The sequence below is a fragment of the Gordionus sp. m RMFG-2023 genome, chromosome 1 (assembly GCF_954871325.1).
Source record: "Gordionus sp. m RMFG-2023 chromosome 1, tfGorSpeb1-WG-v2, whole genome shotgun sequence".
Classification (NCBI taxonomy): Eukaryota; Metazoa; Nematomorpha; class Gordioida; order Chordodea; family Parachordodidae; genus Gordionus; species Gordionus sp. m RMFG-2023.
In genome coordinates, this window is record NC_088775.1 from 4,053,875 (window position 1) to 4,072,967 (window position 19,093).

The 19,093-nt window shown below is 28.9% G+C and overlaps 1 protein-coding gene across 1 annotated transcript; it reads left to right on the forward strand.

The window, feature by feature from the left end:
- The first annotated feature begins 1,437 nt into the window (after positions 1 to 1,437).
- On the forward strand, positions 1,438 to 17,796 carry LOC135930255 (uncharacterized). The gene is made up of 3 exons (XM_065467056.1): positions 1,438 to 1,496; positions 16,692 to 16,911; positions 16,965 to 17,796. The coding sequence occupies exons 1-3, from the start codon at positions 1,438 to 1,440 to the stop codon at positions 17,676 to 17,678; spliced, it is 993 nt and encodes a 330-aa protein (XP_065323128.1). The 3' UTR covers positions 17,679 to 17,796.
- The last annotated feature ends 1,297 nt before the right edge of the window (positions 17,797 to 19,093 follow it).

Here is a 19,093-nt window from a genome sequence, read left to right on the forward strand (position 1 = left end):
TTTCCAATTTCTTATGGGGTTGATATATTATGGAATAGTAGAAATCTATATTTGTACAATTATAAAATGACTCGTGGTCATGGAGGAGAAAATGGGCATAGATAGGTTTTGGATAATTTTTCTCATATAATTTGAAAATCATGTCAGATTAAATAAATAATTTTTTTATTTATTTTTATAAAAATAATATATAAAAAATAATATATAAAAAATAATATATTAATAAATAATATTTAAAAAAACATAAAAAATATTTTTAAAAATAAAATTATAAATTAATATATTTAAAATGTAAAGTTTAGAAAAAATATATTAGAAGAGGAGTAGCTAATAAATATATTAAAAAATTTTAATATAAGAGCGCCAGTTTGAGGATCAATATTCATTAAATGTTTTAAATATTTTTGATTTATGTTTTTATTTATTTTAGCAGGTAAAAAATTGTTTAATACGAATAAATTTTAAATATTATTTATAAAAATAAACTAATAATATTATAATAAAAATTTAGAAAAATTATCAATAAATAGATTTGCTAATTAACACACCATAATTAGAAATCAATTGATTACTATAAATGCTCACTTTTAAAATAAAATAGTATTACACATAATAAACTTCGCCCTAATATTCGTCTTATTAGGATCATTAGAATTTTTTGTATGACGGAGATTGAAATTCTTCTTCTTTTATGATGCCTGGATCTTAAAACTATTTTTTATTGGATAGCTATAAAAAACATTATTATGACTTACAAGGTTTTCTTAGATTCAATAGAAAAACTTGATCTTTAATATTTTAACTTATTAGATTAAAAACCAATATAAAACTGGGTTCAACATCTAATACTGCATAAATTTGAATTAAATAAAATTTAATTTTTATATATTTTAAATTAAGAAATAAATAGATTTATTAATATTTAAAAAATTTAAAAGAGCGGTGGAGCGGAGCTCTTCCACTCCAACCATAAAAGAAGCTAATTCCCGCTCCCGATTTTTAAAAGAAGACCTGTTTTTCCATAAAAACTCTGAAATAATCTATTGATATACTAAGTAGCCCATTTCCCCAATAGGGTTTTCGAATTAGATCACCATTGGGCATCCTCAAAGAAATCTGGGAAAAAATATAAAAAAATAATTTAGACAGCCAACACTAGTGTTAAATGTCTCAAGAATATCCATTAAAAACAGCATATTTTAAAATGTTATGAATTACTATATTATATAATAATAATTTTAATTCCCACCATTGGGTTTAGGGTGAAAACATTTCAATGTTTATAAATAGAAAAAATAATATGTTTATTTTAAATTAATGTAAATATTATTAAAAATACGATTTAAAGGTAGATGATAAAACATTCTACGGGCATAAACTTATACTTGCTCTCAAAAATGAATTTTTTTACACGCTCATTTATGGGAAGCATTGCTTATGAAGAAAAATGCTTCGAAATCAGATATTAGAGCTGAAACCGTTTCCAAAATCTTAAAGTTTGCATTATTTAGCTATTAATTTTGAAAATTTTATAAATCTATTTTAAAGTTTCATACACATGGATAATGTTTCGCTCGAAAATGTCGAAGCCGCCATTTTCGTGGAACTTAAAAGGGGCCAAGAAATTTTTGATAAAAGAATTGGTCAAAAAATGCGTGGACAAAATTAATTCCCCATATGGGAAAGATATTAAACATTATTTCCCGCTCGTCATGCTTTTGTCAACTACGCTACACTCAGAAATTAACAAAATCAACTGTTTCGAGGTTATTTTACGAAATTGAATTACATTTTTATTTATAATAACTTTAGGGCATGCAATTCATTACCAGGTCTGTTCTCGCTTCCGAAATGTTTATGAATACCCCGTTTGAATTAATTTACGATTTCATAAGCTACTTACAAGAATAATTTGGAGCCCAAGGCATTGATTTCGGAATTTCTACTTAAATGGGGGAAAAAAGAATGCTCGAAAGAAAGAATTTTAGACACCAATGAGAAGTATAATTAAGAAGAATAGATCCGAGCCGATGTCCTACTTGGAAAATTTTACTGTGGCAGACATTATAAATATTATTAAGAAGCGGAATATATTGGATGAATCCCAAATGTTTAATTTATTATTGGAAAGATTTTCTGAATTAGATATATGAAACTACATCGCGCCCAACCCCTAAATTTTTTTATAGCCTAACAACTTCTCCGGATTCTAATATGACACTCTAGGCTCATGAATTGTGTCCACAATTGTTCATCGTTGGATTCATGTTATCACCTTCTTATGGCGTTAAAACAACCACAAAAAGAATCTATATTAATCTGATGGAAAATGATAAATGCGTCTTTGCATTTAAGATTCATATAAGTACGGGCCGAGTTTGGGTGCCTGATATTGCGTTTTACCCATTTTATACGTAAATAATACACCACAAGTTTTCCTTCAATGATCTAAGGGTAAAATCACAGTCAAAACATCGAAAACCTCTCTAATCCAAATTATATATTATAAATAAATAATGTTTTTAGAATATAATATGAATAATTTTATTTTTATTGGATTTTTTAAAATAAGACAAGAAATTATTAATAAAATTACTCTTGATAATTTTATTGAAGACTAGATTGATATTTATTTATTCAATTGTCTTATGCCTTACAATATGCTCTCCATACCAAATATAATTTATTCAAATTTGATAAGCTACTCTGTAAAAAATAAGTTAGAAATCTATTAGAAAATACATAAATTCTAAACTATTTTATGAAATTTTAAAAAATGATAAATTATTAACTAGCATTTTTTATCTGACACTGTAATAAACTTTTATGTTTATTTTTTTTTGTAGTTTGCATCAATTAAATAATTTTGTGTGATAATGACTTTTTTGTTTAAAATTTCCAATATCATTATAAAAATACATTTTAAAATTTTGTTAAAATTAGATTATTTCTTGCCTATAGTATTATTATTATAAATCTGGTATCCCAACACTCGAAAAAATTCGCTAAACCAGAAGGCAAGAGTATATTTTTTTAACCGAGGTCTTTTAAGTTTAAATCTGTATAAAGGCTAAAAATGATAGTTTTCATTTAATTCGGTTTAACCTTCTTAGAGTAGGCTCAAATCCTGCTAAAAAATAGAGCTTCACCACTACTTGTTGGTGGGAACCTCATTTTATTTTAAATATAAAAATTTCAATAGGAGTTATAAATTTTTACAGTAAAAATTGGGTGTTCAAAATATTTAAAGGGTCAATGATATCTATTTTAAATAATTGTTGTAGAGAAACCCTGCCTTTTTGTTTAGTCAGCGCTACTAAAAAGTCAAAATTCTAAAAACCAATCATCAATATTGATTAAAAATTAATTCATTATCCAACCACCACTTTCATTTTATTTTAATATTTAATATGATTAAGATTTTCAAAAAAAATATTCTTTTTGCCCTTTTTTAATTATCTTTAAAAAAAATAGTTTATGATATTCATAGTAATAAAGAGCCAGCTTGCGGATTAAAATTCATAGAATTAAATTTTAAATATTTTAGATTGAAGTTTTTGTTTATTTTAACTGGTAAAAAATTGTATATAAAAAAATAAACTTAAAACTTTATTCGAAATCTAACTTACACACTAAAAAAAAACCTAAACACAAACTAAGAGAAAAACAAAAACAACTCAATAAATTCCCGAAACTACAAAAATCACCAAGCAGACAAGAAATATAACTCGCGAAGAATGATTTTCTTTATTAATAATTCCCGAAATAAAAAACAATTTTATCACAATAAAAATCCGTAATTTTTATAGAAAAAGAAATTAATTTTATCAAAAAAACAAAAAAAATAATAATAATAATATATCATAATAATTTTACATATATGTATATCATCTAATCTAGGTTGATTGGCATTCCGCGTTAAAAAAAAATATAAAACATTCACGTATTTACAAATACGACATGCCACCCCTTTATGGGATCAGGGCATGTCGATAAACAAAAAAAAATCTTTCATGTCGATAAACAAAAAAAAAAAATCTTTTTCTACATGTATAAAAAAAAAATGTTCATGCTCACCTTCATGTTAAATGAATATTCCTCACCCTAAGCCGACATAGGACTGCTCCAAAAATCCCCTGCACTAGTCGTCGGTAGAACCTCAGTATCTATTGTAGCCATAGCTCTCTGCAACATATCCACCTCTCGATGTCCGCGAGAATTCCCTAATTGCGGCAGTCCATCATTATAACTTGGTCTTTTCGGAGGACGCCTATCCGCAGGTATGGCCGGTCCCATAAGAACAGAAGTTGTCGGCTGCTCCACATTCATCTCGTTATATATCTTTCTTTTTTCTTCATATGGTTCTACCCGCGCATTTTCCGATAACACCCCCATAGGTACACGATCCCTGGGTAGTTGCGTGCATTGATGTCTGAGATGACCCTCTCCCTGACAATTATAACATTTTTTCCGTCTACTCCCATACGTCGGTGGTTGATTTTCCTTCCGGCGTCCTTCTCCCAGGGTCATACCATCGTGCTTCTTGATTAATGTGACCTGGAGATAAAAATCTCCAAGGTCTACTAAACGGGATATTGTTTCCATTTCCCGAAGGTGATAAAATATTCGTGGATAACTGGTTAAAGGCTATACGTGGACCCTTTCTTTATTTTGATTTTCAGAAATTAGTAGTAAGTAATGACTTAAAAAAAAACTTTATAACAACAAAACTTCAATTTAATAAAAAAAAAATATAATTTACCTGTTCAAGAATATGCGTTGACCTTTTCTTTATTTTAGTTTACAGAAAATGGTAGTAATGATTTCTTGTTACAAAAAAAATTGACTTTATAACAACAAAAACTTCAATTTCATAAAAGAAGTATAATTTAATATTTCGGGAAATTAATTGAAAAAAAAAAATAATTTTATAATAAAAAAAAATCTTTTACAAATAAAAATTTAAATTAACTAAACACTTTTGTTATTTAATTTTCCTTTTTAAAAAAAAAATTACTTCATACACAAAAACAAAATCAATCCATGATTGCGTTCCAAAACACAAACACGTTCTAAACTTTTCCTATTTCCTTTTACGGTATTCCCACATACAACCATTAAATTATAAACAAGAGAAAAGGGGGGAAAGGAAAAAAAAACTCAAACAGAACCTAATTAATTATATTTTTTTTACTTAAACAAAATATTTTCCCATACCAATACCAATGTTCAACAACCATGATTATCCTATAAGGTTATGAACAAAATGTATTCACAAAATGAATTACAACTTTTCTATTCCTTTTTTTACACTTTTATTCATTTACAATACATATATTACCACAATTTCAATCTTTTTCCTTGTTTATTACCGACAGCCGGAACATTAAACCAGTTTAACTTAACATTACATATACATACATATACTTCAATTTCCTGTAATATTACCGAGATAACCTCCTTATTCAATTTCACTTTTTTACATAACATCTATCAATAAATTCTAATACCATCATATAATAATACATAAACTTAAACAAAAAAGGTTACCGACCGTTCACGTACATTTTACTCCTTCATGCTTTAACTTTGCATAAATATATATATTTACCACTTTAAGATGAGCCCCTCTCCTATTTGATCCTTTAAATTCCCATTCCCACATACAATATGTTACCCAAACCTTCATTTACACATTATATATTTGCTCGGAAACGAGTCTAATCCTTCGGGATGCACCTTCATTTTATTTATACATATATTTTCATATTTATATTATCATATGAGGTACCTCAGATTTACTTCCGCGGTCGTATATGATCATTGTGGCGCATTACTGTGCCGCCCATTTCTAATTGGATCAAATTCAACTTTGAACCTCTGTTTACCCCAACAATGCCCCTGGCCCATTTCTTGCCCTTCCCGTCAAACAAACGAGTCCATACTTTTTCTCCAACTTCAAACCTAATCTTTCGGTCCTCCAAAACTCCCTTCTCGTGACTCTCAACCCTTAGAAAATCTAGGGGAACCCTAGTCCTCCGACCCAAAAATAATTCAGCAGGTGTCACTCCCTCCTTATTCCTAGAATTGAGGTAATACAACTGGGCCAAATACACCCCATTCCTCTGATTGCCGGCCTTTCTTATCCAATTCTTAATAATTGCTACCATCCTCTCAGCTTGACCATTTGAGCTGGGATGATAGGGTGGGGTCAAAATGTGTCGAATCCTAGACTCTTTACAAAACTGCTTGAAATTATCGCTAACAAAGGCAGGTCCTCCATCAGATACAATGGTATCCGGCAATCCAAACCTGGCCATTAATGCCCTCAATTTCCTTACCACAATTTTCGTGGTATATCCATGTACCTCCTCGTACTCTATCCATTTCGAATACGAATCCACTACTAAAAAATACGACCTTTTGTCTAAATCGAAAAAATCAACATGTAAGCGTTCCCACGGTTTTCTCGACCTGGGCCATATCTGACCCACCTCCTCTCGGGGCATCGCCGCACACGAATTACACGACTCACATGTCCTTGTGATATTTTCAATATCTTTTCCCATACCCGGCCACCAAACATATTCACGGGCCCACGATTTCATCTTCCCTTGACCTTGATGTCCAGCATGTAACAAATTTAAAATTTCACCCCTTAATTTGAACGGAATTACGGCACGATTATCCGTCATTAAACAATCATCTACCACAGACAATTCCTCCTTCATATTTTTAAAAACTTTACAATCCTCCTCCCAAATCTTTTCCCCATTACACATAACTTTATCCTAGTCATTTCTCTATCTCTCAATGTACTCAACTTAAGATCCTCCCAATTGGTAGGACCCCCTTTGAGCATATGCGAAAGTGAACAAACCAGGGCCTTTTCACTGTTTCGAACCTTATCCTTGTTCTCTTCATCATTTTCATTCATTTAATCCTAATCGGGACAAACTATCCGGCAAACAATTCTCTTTACCGCAACGGTATCGGATCTCCACATTAAAGCTGCCCACCAACAACAACCAACGTTGTAACCGGGGAGACATCATTAACTCCCGATTGTTTTTCCGAAATAAGTGAATTAACGGTTTGTGATCAGTAAAAATTACAAATTTTTTACCAATCAAATATTCACGACATTTTGTCAACCCGAAAATCACAGCCAGGGCCTCCTGTTCAATCACAGAATATCTGGTTTCCACCTCACGAAAAACACGCGAGAAAAACAATACAGGTCTCTCCAAGCCCTCTATTACCTGTAATAACGCACCACCAACTCCTTTATTTGAGGCATCTACCGCCAAAACAATTTCCAAGTCATTATCAAAACACACCAAAACTGGCTCTTTTCCAATTTTTTCCTTTAAAATTTCAAAAGCAATCTGCTGTACATCCTTCCACTCATAATGAATTCCTTTTTTCAATAAATCATATAACGGCGCTGCAACCTTTGCAAAATCCTCCACAAACCTATGGTAATAATTGACCATACCCAAAAAAGACTGCAACTCAGCCTTAGTGTCAGGCCGTTTCATGTTCGATATATTCTTCAAATTTTTATCCAAAGGTTTCACTTCAATTCCATTAATCCGATGACCCAAATATTCAACCTCCATTACCCCCAGAACACTTTTCTCCTTACTAGCTCTCAAGCCTTTATCACGAATTCTCCTAAACACTTCCTCCAAACGTTGATTATGCTGCTCCGGCGTCACTCAAGTAATTAACACATCATCCATATAGTAAAATACTCCTTCCAATCCTTGAAAAACTGACGCCATGGTCCGTTGAAAAATGGGAGCAGATACGCTCAACCCAAATGGTAATCTACAAAACGCAAACAACCCCTTTGGAGTCGTTATCGTCAATAATTTACGGATTTCCTTTCTCAAAGGTAACTGCAAATACGCCGACGAGAAATCCACCTTGGAAAAATACTTCGCACCCTTCAACTGAGCCAAAATCTCCTCAATCCTAGGCAATGGATATTTAACCTCCACCACCCATCGATTTACCGTGACCCTGAAATCCGCACAAAGTCTCAATTTACCATTTGCCTTTTTAACAGGCACTAACGGAGTTGCCCAATCGCTATATCCCACAGGAATAATAATGCCGTCCTTCACCCATCTATCTAATTCCTCATCGATCTCCTTCCTCCATTCAAAAGGAACTCGCCGACAAGCTAAAAAGATCAGTGAAAAACCCTCCCTAAGTTGAACATCAACTTGGTAATCATTTAAACAACCTAGTTTTTCATCAAAAATAATGCCATACTGCCTCACTAGAATAGGAATATCTTGATTAACCTTATTCCAATCCTCTTTTCCCCCGGCCACAATTTGCTTCTCATTTCCCTCATCATTATAATCCAACTTACTCGATTTCTCCATCATCTCCTCCGAAATTTCACAAATTTTATTATCAGTATTATCCAAATTTTCATCTCTCTCCAACATCCATTATTACATTATCACTAGTATCAAAAATATTCCAATAATTATTGGGAGGACCAAGCTTGGTAATCCAATCCCAACCCATAATAGTCTCAACATTTTCCTTTACTACCCATAAATCAAGGAAAAACATAGTATCCTTAAGAAGCACCCCCAATTTGACCTTTTCCTAAAACCAGCAATTTCCGACCCATCAAATTGTCTGACACACATAGCCTCTTTTTCCAGTTTGCCCCCAGGCCAATACTTATAAAAATTCTCCTGCGGCATTAGAGAAATACTAGCCCCGGTGTCAAATAGCATTTCTATATTCCTATGATCAATCCTCAAACTAACCCTCGGACACAAACATGGCCCATCTAATTTTTCCGTCATTAAAATATCATATGATTTAATCGGAGACTCAGCGTTTATTTTATCTAAAATAATAATTTCATTGGCATTCTCATTGCCCCTTAAATTCAACTCGGAATTTAAATTTTTATTACTGACAATTACATTTCTTTTAACAAGATTTGTGGGACATCTTTCCCAAACAAAATTCTTAACATCCCTTCTAAAAGAATAACGGACAATATTCCTCGGATATTGTTCCCATTTAAATCGACTAACCTCCCTCTCAGGGAAATTACGAGAATGATCTCTCATTTTAATTCTATCATTTCCCTCATTTCGAATAATAATATTAAATGTTTTATTATACAAATTTTTCCGAACTCTCGGAGCCCCGACTCCTATATGATTCACTCTGCAATCATATAGTCAACACGAATTTTGAGATGCTTCCATGCAGTCCACAGCTACATGTCCCGGCCTTTTACACTTAAAACATAATCTGGCTCCATTTAAACTAACCATTTTTACATTGGCATTTCCTATATCAGGTCTCTTTAACGGAAATCCATCTTTAAACCTATGCTCTGGGACTACACAGGTATCCCTTTTATATCCTCGCCATCCGCAATGATGGCAAATGATCATTTCAACAAATCTTTTATTTTCCTCGTAATCATTAAATTTCTTATTCATATTCCTATCACTCACCTGGCTCTTAACCGGACCTTTGCTTTCCTTCATCAACGCATTGATGGCTTCTTTCATTTCTTTCATTTCCAGGAGGATCCTATCTGACCTCTTCCCAACATTTCCAGCCTTGATTTCCTCTAAAACATCTTTAAGATTACTTTCCAAGTCTGCTATTTTCTTCCCATAAATATCCGATATTAAATTAAAATACGTTTCCTCCATTTTCTTTTTATAAGCATCTGACACCGCAGTGTCCTTCTTCCAATTGCAATACCTGCCTGCCAGTACCGCAGTACCCCTTTTTACCAACAATTTCAATATAATAATCAATAAATACATCATTAATAATATTCCCACAGTAATCAACTGTTTACCTAAATCCAATTCATTAAAGTTCTTATACATAACTTTATAACCCAAATCCTTATAAAAGAGAACCTTATCCCCAAAACTATGCTCCCCACTAGGCCTAAAAAAATAAACCATTTGCTCATAAATTCTTTTAATTAATACTAATAATCAATTACAAAAATTTAAATATTTGTAGAAAATATTAATACAGCACCTTAAATAAAAACTTCTCTATCAGAATCGTATAATGGTAGTACAAATGCGCAGTCAAAAATTCTTAAAAAAATTATATAATTAAAAATTTTTTGTTTTACCTTCTAAACCGAATAACTCCTAGGAAACTATCAGCGTCACAAGACACCACTAAAAAAATAAACTTAAAACTTTATTCGAAATCTAACTTACACACTAAAAAAAAACCTAAACACAAACTAAGAGAAAAACAAAAACAACTCAATAAATTCCCGAAACTACAAAAATCACCAAGCAGACAAGAAATATAACTCGCGAAGAATGATTTTCTTTATTAATAATTCCCGAAATAAAAAACAATTTTATCACAATAAAAATCCGTAATTTTTATAGAAAAAGAAATTAATTTTATCAAAAAAACAAAAAAAATAATAATAATAATATATCATAATAATTTTACATATATGTATATCATCTAATCTAGGTTGATTGGCATTCCGCGTTAAAAAAAAATATAAAACATTCACGTATTTACAAATACGACAGTATAGTACTAACAAATTTTTAAATATTATTTATAAAAATAAATTAATAAATCATGATAATTTAAATTTGGAAAAATTATACAAAATTCTATTTTGCTAACACCATAATTGAATCAATTGATTAATATATATGCTTACTAGAGAACTGCATGGGCTGTCCGTAGCCCAACCCGAGGCTCGAGTCGGGTTCGGACATTAAAAAAAAATTTCTCGGGCTCGGGTCGGGTTGTAAAAGCTGTCCGACCCGAAAATAAATAATAATATTAATATCTTAAATAGTCAGTATAATTTATAATATTAATTATAAAATCATATTATTTAATATTTATCACATTTTAGGATTAAAATGTCAATCATATTAACATGTCATGTCATTATTAATTATTATCTTATAAACCTAACAACCGGATACCAAACTATTTTATCACTAAATTGTGTGTTTCCCGTGAATTACAAGATAAGACATATTTTATGTACTAAAGATAAGTTTTATTTATTTATCTAGCCTATACATTGTTTTTTTAACATTTGTTTTAAAAAATTTCCATATAAAATTTAAGATTGGGATTTGATTCAGGGGAACTTATTTCTATAATTTAAATTTCACTACCATAAATCTTAATCATCCTAGAAATTAAAAAATATTATATAAAATTGGTAATGATATTCTAAGTTACATTTATATATAAAATGTAATCTTTATTTATTTCGTTTTGGTATTATTATTTTTTTATCTATCTACGTTGTAAATTTTTCAGCTAATTTTGGTTGTCAATATTTTAAAATATAGCAGAAAAAAATTAGGAAATTAATACAAGATTCTCAAAGAAAATAAGATGTATACTGTGATATGTAAAATTTAAAACATGAATATTAAAAAGAATCTGTATCTTTTGTCAAGAAAATGAAAAAGATACAAGATTCTTTTCAGAATTAAGGATCTTAGATACAGTTATTAGTATCTTATTAAAAATGTCAAAATATACTGAGTACAAGATATAAAGGGATTTTGTATCATGTATCATACAAGTATTCGCAGTACTGCCCAACTCTGTTTATTTCAATCTAATTGATTAAAGTCATTTTAAATATTTTTTTTAGATTTTAGACACAGCCATATTAAAAAAATTATCTCAATGGATGCAAAATTAAAAAGAATTGGTGAAAAGATTAAGACAAAAGAGTATGAAGTAAGGGAGAATCTTAATGGAAAATCGGATGTATGGAAGAAATTTTCATTTATATATGATGAAAATAAAGAAAAGCTTAATTATGTCATTTGTATTATATGCAAATTTATTTATGTATATAATTCAATAACAACAGGTTAGATATTTATACATAAAATATGATCTTATTAAATTATTTTAGGCACAAATCAACTTAAAAGACATAAATGTGTATATACAAATACAAGTACAACAGCAGAGAGTAAAAAGACAATTAACAATTGATAATCTTTTTGGTACTGATCCGAAAAAACTCAAAAGTTGTACAAAATTGAAAAAAGAGTGCACAAAGGTGCTTACTATGTTTTGTGGACATGATTTGAGATCATTTGATACAATTCATGGGGAAGGCTTTGTTGATTGTTGCCAATATTTTGCCAAAAGTATTTTAGCTCTTAAATTCCTGGCTATCCCTGTTTCGTCGGCTAGCAGTGAAAGGGCGTTTTCAGCTGCTGGTAGGGCCTTTGAGGAGAGAATGACTCCACTTTGTGATAATTTTGATAATGATATTGATGAGGTCAATATAATATAATATGTTCATTATATTTTTTATATATTTATTAACTTTTATATCATATCTATATTTGCATGAATGATGCTTATTGTATTACATAATCGTTATAATTTTTAAATTCGCTTGTATATTAATCGTTTTATAATATTTTTTACAAATTTAATAAAATGCAACTTAATATATATCTTGAATAGATTATGGCCGTCAAATAAACTTTTATTTAAGGTGGCTGGCTGAACTGAATAAATACACATAAATTTTTTTTTGGTTATTATAATATTAAAACTTAAATTGCAAAATTTTATTCGGGTCGGGTTTGACTAAAAAATGTGTGCTCGGGTCGGGCTCGGACAAAAAATTTTTTTAAATTCGGGCTCGGGTTGCGAAAAAATTACTTTGCAGTTCTCTAATGCTTACTATAGAAAATGAAATAATTTTATTGCTAGAGTTTTTTGTATGAAATTTTTATATTTTTTGTATTTATATTCATGAATTTTTCCTATTTTCTCCTTGTTCAATTGGTCCTTAAAATTCCTCAATTTCTGATATAGCGTATCAAAACCAGGAAATTAAAAAGCTAAGCTAATTAAATGATTATATTTAATATATTTTTACCTGGAACTAATAACAGATAAATGTTGCATAACAATAAAGGTTTATTTATGGTCTGGATGTTCTTGATTCCAAATAATCTCATCAGGTTCCAGCATTTCTGCAATTCTTTTGGTAATTGTATCGTTCCATGTTCTAAAAAAATTTATATATCATTTAATATTAATTATTCTTACATTTTAGAAGGTATAATATTATCCATTCTCACTTCAAAATTTAAAAACGTTTCAAAAAAAAGCAAGCTATTTTATTTTTTAAAAAATAATTAAAAATGAAAAACGGTAATGTGTTGTATTTGAACAAATGCATTATTTGCGTTTTGAAACGTAGCGTTGAAACATTTAATTTGGGCGCATTATAGGAACTAACTTCTAAGAGAAAAGAATTTTTCTATGATAGAAATTATTAAATATTCATCTATTATGTTAAAAAAAATGGCTATTTGTAACTATAGTAAAAGGGGGAAAAATTATAAAAATATATTTAAAAAAGAAGAATGCCATGTGTGTTGAACTAGAAGGGAAAAGGAAGTGTTTTGAAGAAACACTTGTAGTTTCCTTTTAGGATTTCAAATTGAATTTTTTGTTTATCTACCCTATTGAAATTAGAATTTCTTCTTATATGATGTCTGGTCTGGGTCTATAATATCAAAAATTGTTTTTTATCTTAATTCATAAATCTATATAATGAATATTAATTATGACTTTTACAAGATTTTTCAAGAAATGTTTGATATAAAGAGAAAGTAAAAACTTGATGTTTAATATTTTAACGGCTCAACATTTAATATTGCTTAAATTTTAAATAGAATAAAATTATTGAGTTCCTACTCTAATGAATCACTTCACACTCAGGGACGCAATATCATTTTTCGTCAAAATAATCTCAGTGAATCCGATAGTTTTATCGCAATAATTAGAAATTTTCGCAATTTATTCTTTTTTTAGAAAATGGAGGCTAAAAATTATGCTTGTTTTGGGAAAACTTTGTCATCCTTATCCCAATTCTGTTAGTAAAAGAATGTCTGTTTTTTTTAATGTACAAAAATATATATTATAGATTTTCTTGAGACATTTAATAATTATTCCTTATAAACATTAATTGGATGTCTAAATTACTTTTATAACTTTTTGCTCAGGGTTGCTTTAGGGACGCGCAATGGTGAACTAATTCAAAAACCCTATTGAGAAAATGTGCAATAGTATATCAATAGATTATTTCAGATTTATTAAGGAAAATACACGTGGAGCCCTTAAAAATCAGGGAACGGGAGCTAGCTTCTTTTATGGTTGGAGTGGAGGAGCTCCGCTCCATCGCTTTTAAATTTAATGTATGAATTAAAAAATTTCTGTAAATATCAATAAATCTATTTATTTGTTAATTTAAAATTTTGTGGCTGATATCGGGGTTTATCCTCGTAATGATATTGCTATATAAGATATATCTCAAGTTGACATTCAATAGTCTCAACATTGTAGTAAAAGCTTAGAAATTCTCTCAGATCATGATTATTTTTTATAAATAAATAACCTAATTGATCTTTTTGAATTTATTTTAAATAATTCCTAAATTTTTTATTTGATGTTAAATGGATTGTATTATGTATCAGAGACCTTGCAGAAATACATTTGAACCCCGGGATAAAAAAAAATTTTCGACCCTGGTTGGATTTTATATATTCAGGCCAGGCTCAGCCCAGATTTTTTTAAAATATATTATATTAATTTTCAATTTTTAGCTAATAATGGCAATTTAAAATATTCGATTTTAAAATATAGGGTCTCTGATAGAAATATTTATTAAACCATATTATCGTCTGTAGAATATTATAATATTCTATATCCACCCTTTTTTTGTGAAAAAGTAATTTTATTATCGATAAATCATATCTTCAATAGCGTATTCTTCCTTAAATGAATAATACACTTTTTTAATAGTGTTCCTATTGAAAATCCCAAGTAATCTTTGTTTATAGAACGCTTTCTCTTAAAAAAAATTTGAAAAATGGATATCAAACAACTACAAAACTCAGCTGACTTACAAATTTGTTATTGCAATAAATAAGCTTCGAGATTTGGAAAATATAAGGTCAAACCTTTTTGAAATCTATTAGCACAATGTCTTTAGTCAATTTGACTAAAATCTTAGTCTGATCGTTTTTAAAAATCTACACGATTCGAGCTTTCTAACAACTCTACGTCAACCAAAGCTGACATTTAAAAAACTAAGTTTGTATATAAACTCAGACCAGGCAAATTTATAATATTGTAGTCATGCAAGTATATGATCAACAGCGTCATACGTAAGTATAAAAAAGTAATTCACGATTTTTATAGAACATTATTTGTCCTTAACATTTCTGTTCGATTGTTAGAAAAAATTTGTATGAAATTCATTTTTTATTAAAAGCTCAAATTTTCCTACTTTTTTGTTAACTTTAAAATTATTTCTTTTAGTGATTCTCTCAAGTTGCAAAAATTAGTCACTAACTGGATAATAACCCATATTTATTCAAATATTTTCATTTTTACTGGTAGTTGAACTTAACTTAGACTTAACATATACATTTTAATTATTTATTTCATCACACATATATTGGTGTGTTTGTGAATTGTGATAAATTACTTTTTTTATTTAATAAATTATTATATTTTTTCTAAAAACTATATATATAAAAATATGATTAATTAATTTTATTTATTTTTGTTTTACATGGTGTTCTTATCGAGGAAAAAAAGTAAATAATGAGAAGGAAAAATTTAAATTCTATTGGACGAAATGTTCACATGCTAAATTTGAAATATAAACGTAATATTTTGAAAAGTATAATAATATAAAAATAAGTAAAAAAAATAATACCCAAATAAGAATTTTAGATAAACTTATTTAATTGTAAATTTTAACATAATATCTTTGAAAATTTTAAAATCGAAATGAATAGTAGTATAATAGCCAAAGAAACTAAGGATATAGGTAGTTGTGTATTCAATAATCCTCATTTATCTGACATCACTTTCAAGGTAAAAAAAAAATTTTCAAAATGAATTTATTGTTTATTCATTATCATAAAATAAAACATAAATATTTTTAATTTAACTTATTTCATCATATATATAATATAATATACAAAAAAATTTAAATTATTTAATTTTAATATAATATACATCTAATCAGAAACACCATAAATTTGGCAGGTCTGATAGTTGTCATAATTTTTTGGCTCTTACTTTTAGAGTGATATTGCGAATAAAACTGATAAATATAGTCGGGTAATTACCTATATTTTTAGCCGTTTAAGCGGACCTGATTCTAGGTCTATTTATTTTTGAGTAGAAAATATTTAACAAATCTGTGTAATATTTTTCTTGCAAGTTTAACACCTATTGTATGGTGGGTGGCCTAAATCATATTTTAAAAATGTTATGAATCACTATATTGTATAAGAATAATTTTAACTCCCACCATTGGGTTTAGGGTGAAAACATTTCAATGTTTATAAGAAAAAATAATATGTTTATTTTAAATTTGTTAATATTATTATTAAAAATACGATTTAAAGGTTGATGATAAAACATTCTACGGTCATAAACTTATACTTGCTCTCAAAAACGAATTTTTCTACACGCTCTTTTATGGGAGCATTCCTTACGAAAAAAAATGCTTCAATATCTTAGATATTAGCGCTGAAACCTTTTTTAAAATCTTAAAGTTTGCATTATTTAGCTATTAATTTTGAAAATTTAAATTAATCTTGTTAAAGTTACATATACCTGGATAATGTTTCGCTCGAAAATGTCGAAGCCGCCATTTTCGTGGAACTCTTATACGGGGCTAAGAAATTTTTGATGAAAGAATTGGTCAAAAAATGCGTGGACAAAATTAATTCTCCATATGGGAAGGATATTAAAAATAATTTCCCTCTAGTCATGCTTTTGTCAACTCCGCTACACTCAGAAATTAATAAAAAAAACTGTCTCGAGGTTATTACTTTTATTTGATACTGATTTAAATTTTTTATTTAAAATAACTTTAGGGCATGCAATTCATTACCAGGTCGGCTCTCGCTTCCGAAATGTTTATGAAAGCCCCGTTTGAATTAATTAACGATTTCATAAGTTACATAAACGCGAATAATTTGGAGCCCAAGGCGTTGATTTTCGAATTTCTTCTAAAATGGGGGAAAAAAGAATGCGAAAAAGAAGGAATTTTAGCCACCAATGAGAATATTATGAGCGTAATTAAGAAGAATAAATTCGAGCCAATGTCCTACTTAGACAATTTTACCGTGACAGACATCATAAATATTATTAGGAAGCGTAATGTATTATGTGAATCTCAGATAACCGATTTAGTATTGAAAAGATTAGGAGCGTGCGATTTGAATGATAATATATCGCGCCAAACCCTTAAATCTTTATATAGCATGACAATTTCACCGGGTTCTAATACTACCCTACAAGCTCATGAATTGTGTCCACAATTGTTTATCGTTGGATTCACGCTAACATCTTATGACAACGGATTCACCACGATTAAAATTAAGGAAAATGATAATTGCATCCTAGCGTATAAAGTGTCTCATGTGAGTAAGAGTCAAATTTGGGTGCCTGATATTGCGTTTTACCCATCTTATACGTGCGATATTGCCGTAAATGATATATCACAAGTTTCCCTTCAATGGTCTGAGAGTAAAATTACAGTAAAAGCTTCGAATACCTCTCGCATCCGAGTTATTTATTATAAATAAATAACGCTTTAATGGAATATAATATAAATTTGATAATTATTTTTATTACAATTTTTTTTAAATAAAACAAGAAATTATTAATAAAAATATTACTTTTGATAATTTTATCGAAGATAAAAGATTGATCTTTAATTTCATTACCTTGTATCTTAGAAGTATTGTTAAACAGCTCATTTCGGGTCGATTTTTTAAAACGGCTTACTGAATATATTAGCCAGAAAAATATTGACTAAGCCTCGAGATTTCGATGATATAATGTCTAGACCTTTGTTCCTTCTATTAGCAAAATCTTCAGGCTTGCCTTATATTTTTCTGGATGAAATATTGAGTTAGCCGTTTTTAAAAATCAGCTCATAACGAGTGCTCTCCATACCAAATATACTTTTTTAAGAGAGGATAGGCTACTCCTCTGTAAAATAAATAAGTTAGAAAACTATCAGAGAATAAATAAATTCTAGACTTTATAAAATTTTAAAAAAATGATAAATTATTAACTAGCATTTTTTAGCTGGCACTCTAATAAACTTCTATATTTATTTTTTTTTTTCTGACATTTGCAAGCATTGATTTTTTTTTTTGTGAGATAAGGAATTTTTGTTTAAAATATCCAATACCAAATAAGAACGAATATATATAAAATAAGATTGTGAAATCAGTAGAAATGGAAATTATTAGGGCTCTTGCGTGATCAATTTTAATTAGGTACAAATATTTGCTATGTCTTTATCTTCATAATATATATAAAAAAAGGAAAATTTGATACCCTAAAAGAATGACATATTTATTAAATAGATATTTTTCTCAACAGAAGGCCCTGGCCAAAGCTTGGTCCGGTACAAACCCCGCAATTATTCCTTTTTCCAATTCTAATATATTAATCAAGAATTCAATATTTCTGAACATTAAATTTAATATATTTATTAATTCCTAAACTCCCTCGATTATCTCAAATTTGTAAAGATGAAAGTAGCACAAAATTTTAAAATAATTTTAATTACATCGTAAATATTTTCATAATCATATTGCCAAAGCCCAGCAATAGTTTCATATACATTCAATTTTTAATCTTTGAAAAAGATTATTTTTATTCCCCAGCAAAATTGATCTATTGGAAAGAATTTCTAAAATGATATAAATAACTATAATTAGAATTTAATCGAGTCATTTTACCCCCTTTATCTATTAAACGGGACTGCAACTGCATGATACTTTCTAGCCAAATATGAATTGGTCTATTTTTGATTTTACTAATGTTGTATTCCTTTTTTTACTAGCATATTTTTGAATAAAAATGTGATTTCTGAATCAAGTGACATCTTTACATATTCATTTACTTAATATTTGAAGTATTATTTATCATCATGTTCTTAATGATATTATTTTTCTAGATATCAGTCAATTAATAGTAAAATGGT

Bases quoted from the DNA above. Each gene is read 5' to 3' on its own strand.
- LOC135930255 (XM_065467056.1), top strand. From the start codon at position 1,438: ATGAAGAAAAATGCTTCGAAATCAGATATTAGAGCTGAAACCGTTTCC. The intron at 1,497-16,691 runs GTTTGCATTATT...ATCTTGTTAAAG, and splicing joins ACCGTTTCCAAAATCTTAAA to TTACATATACCTGGATAATG. The intron at 16,912-16,964 runs GTTATTACTTTT...AAATAACTTTAG, and splicing joins ATAAAAAAAACTGTCTCGAG to GGCATGCAATTCATTACCAG.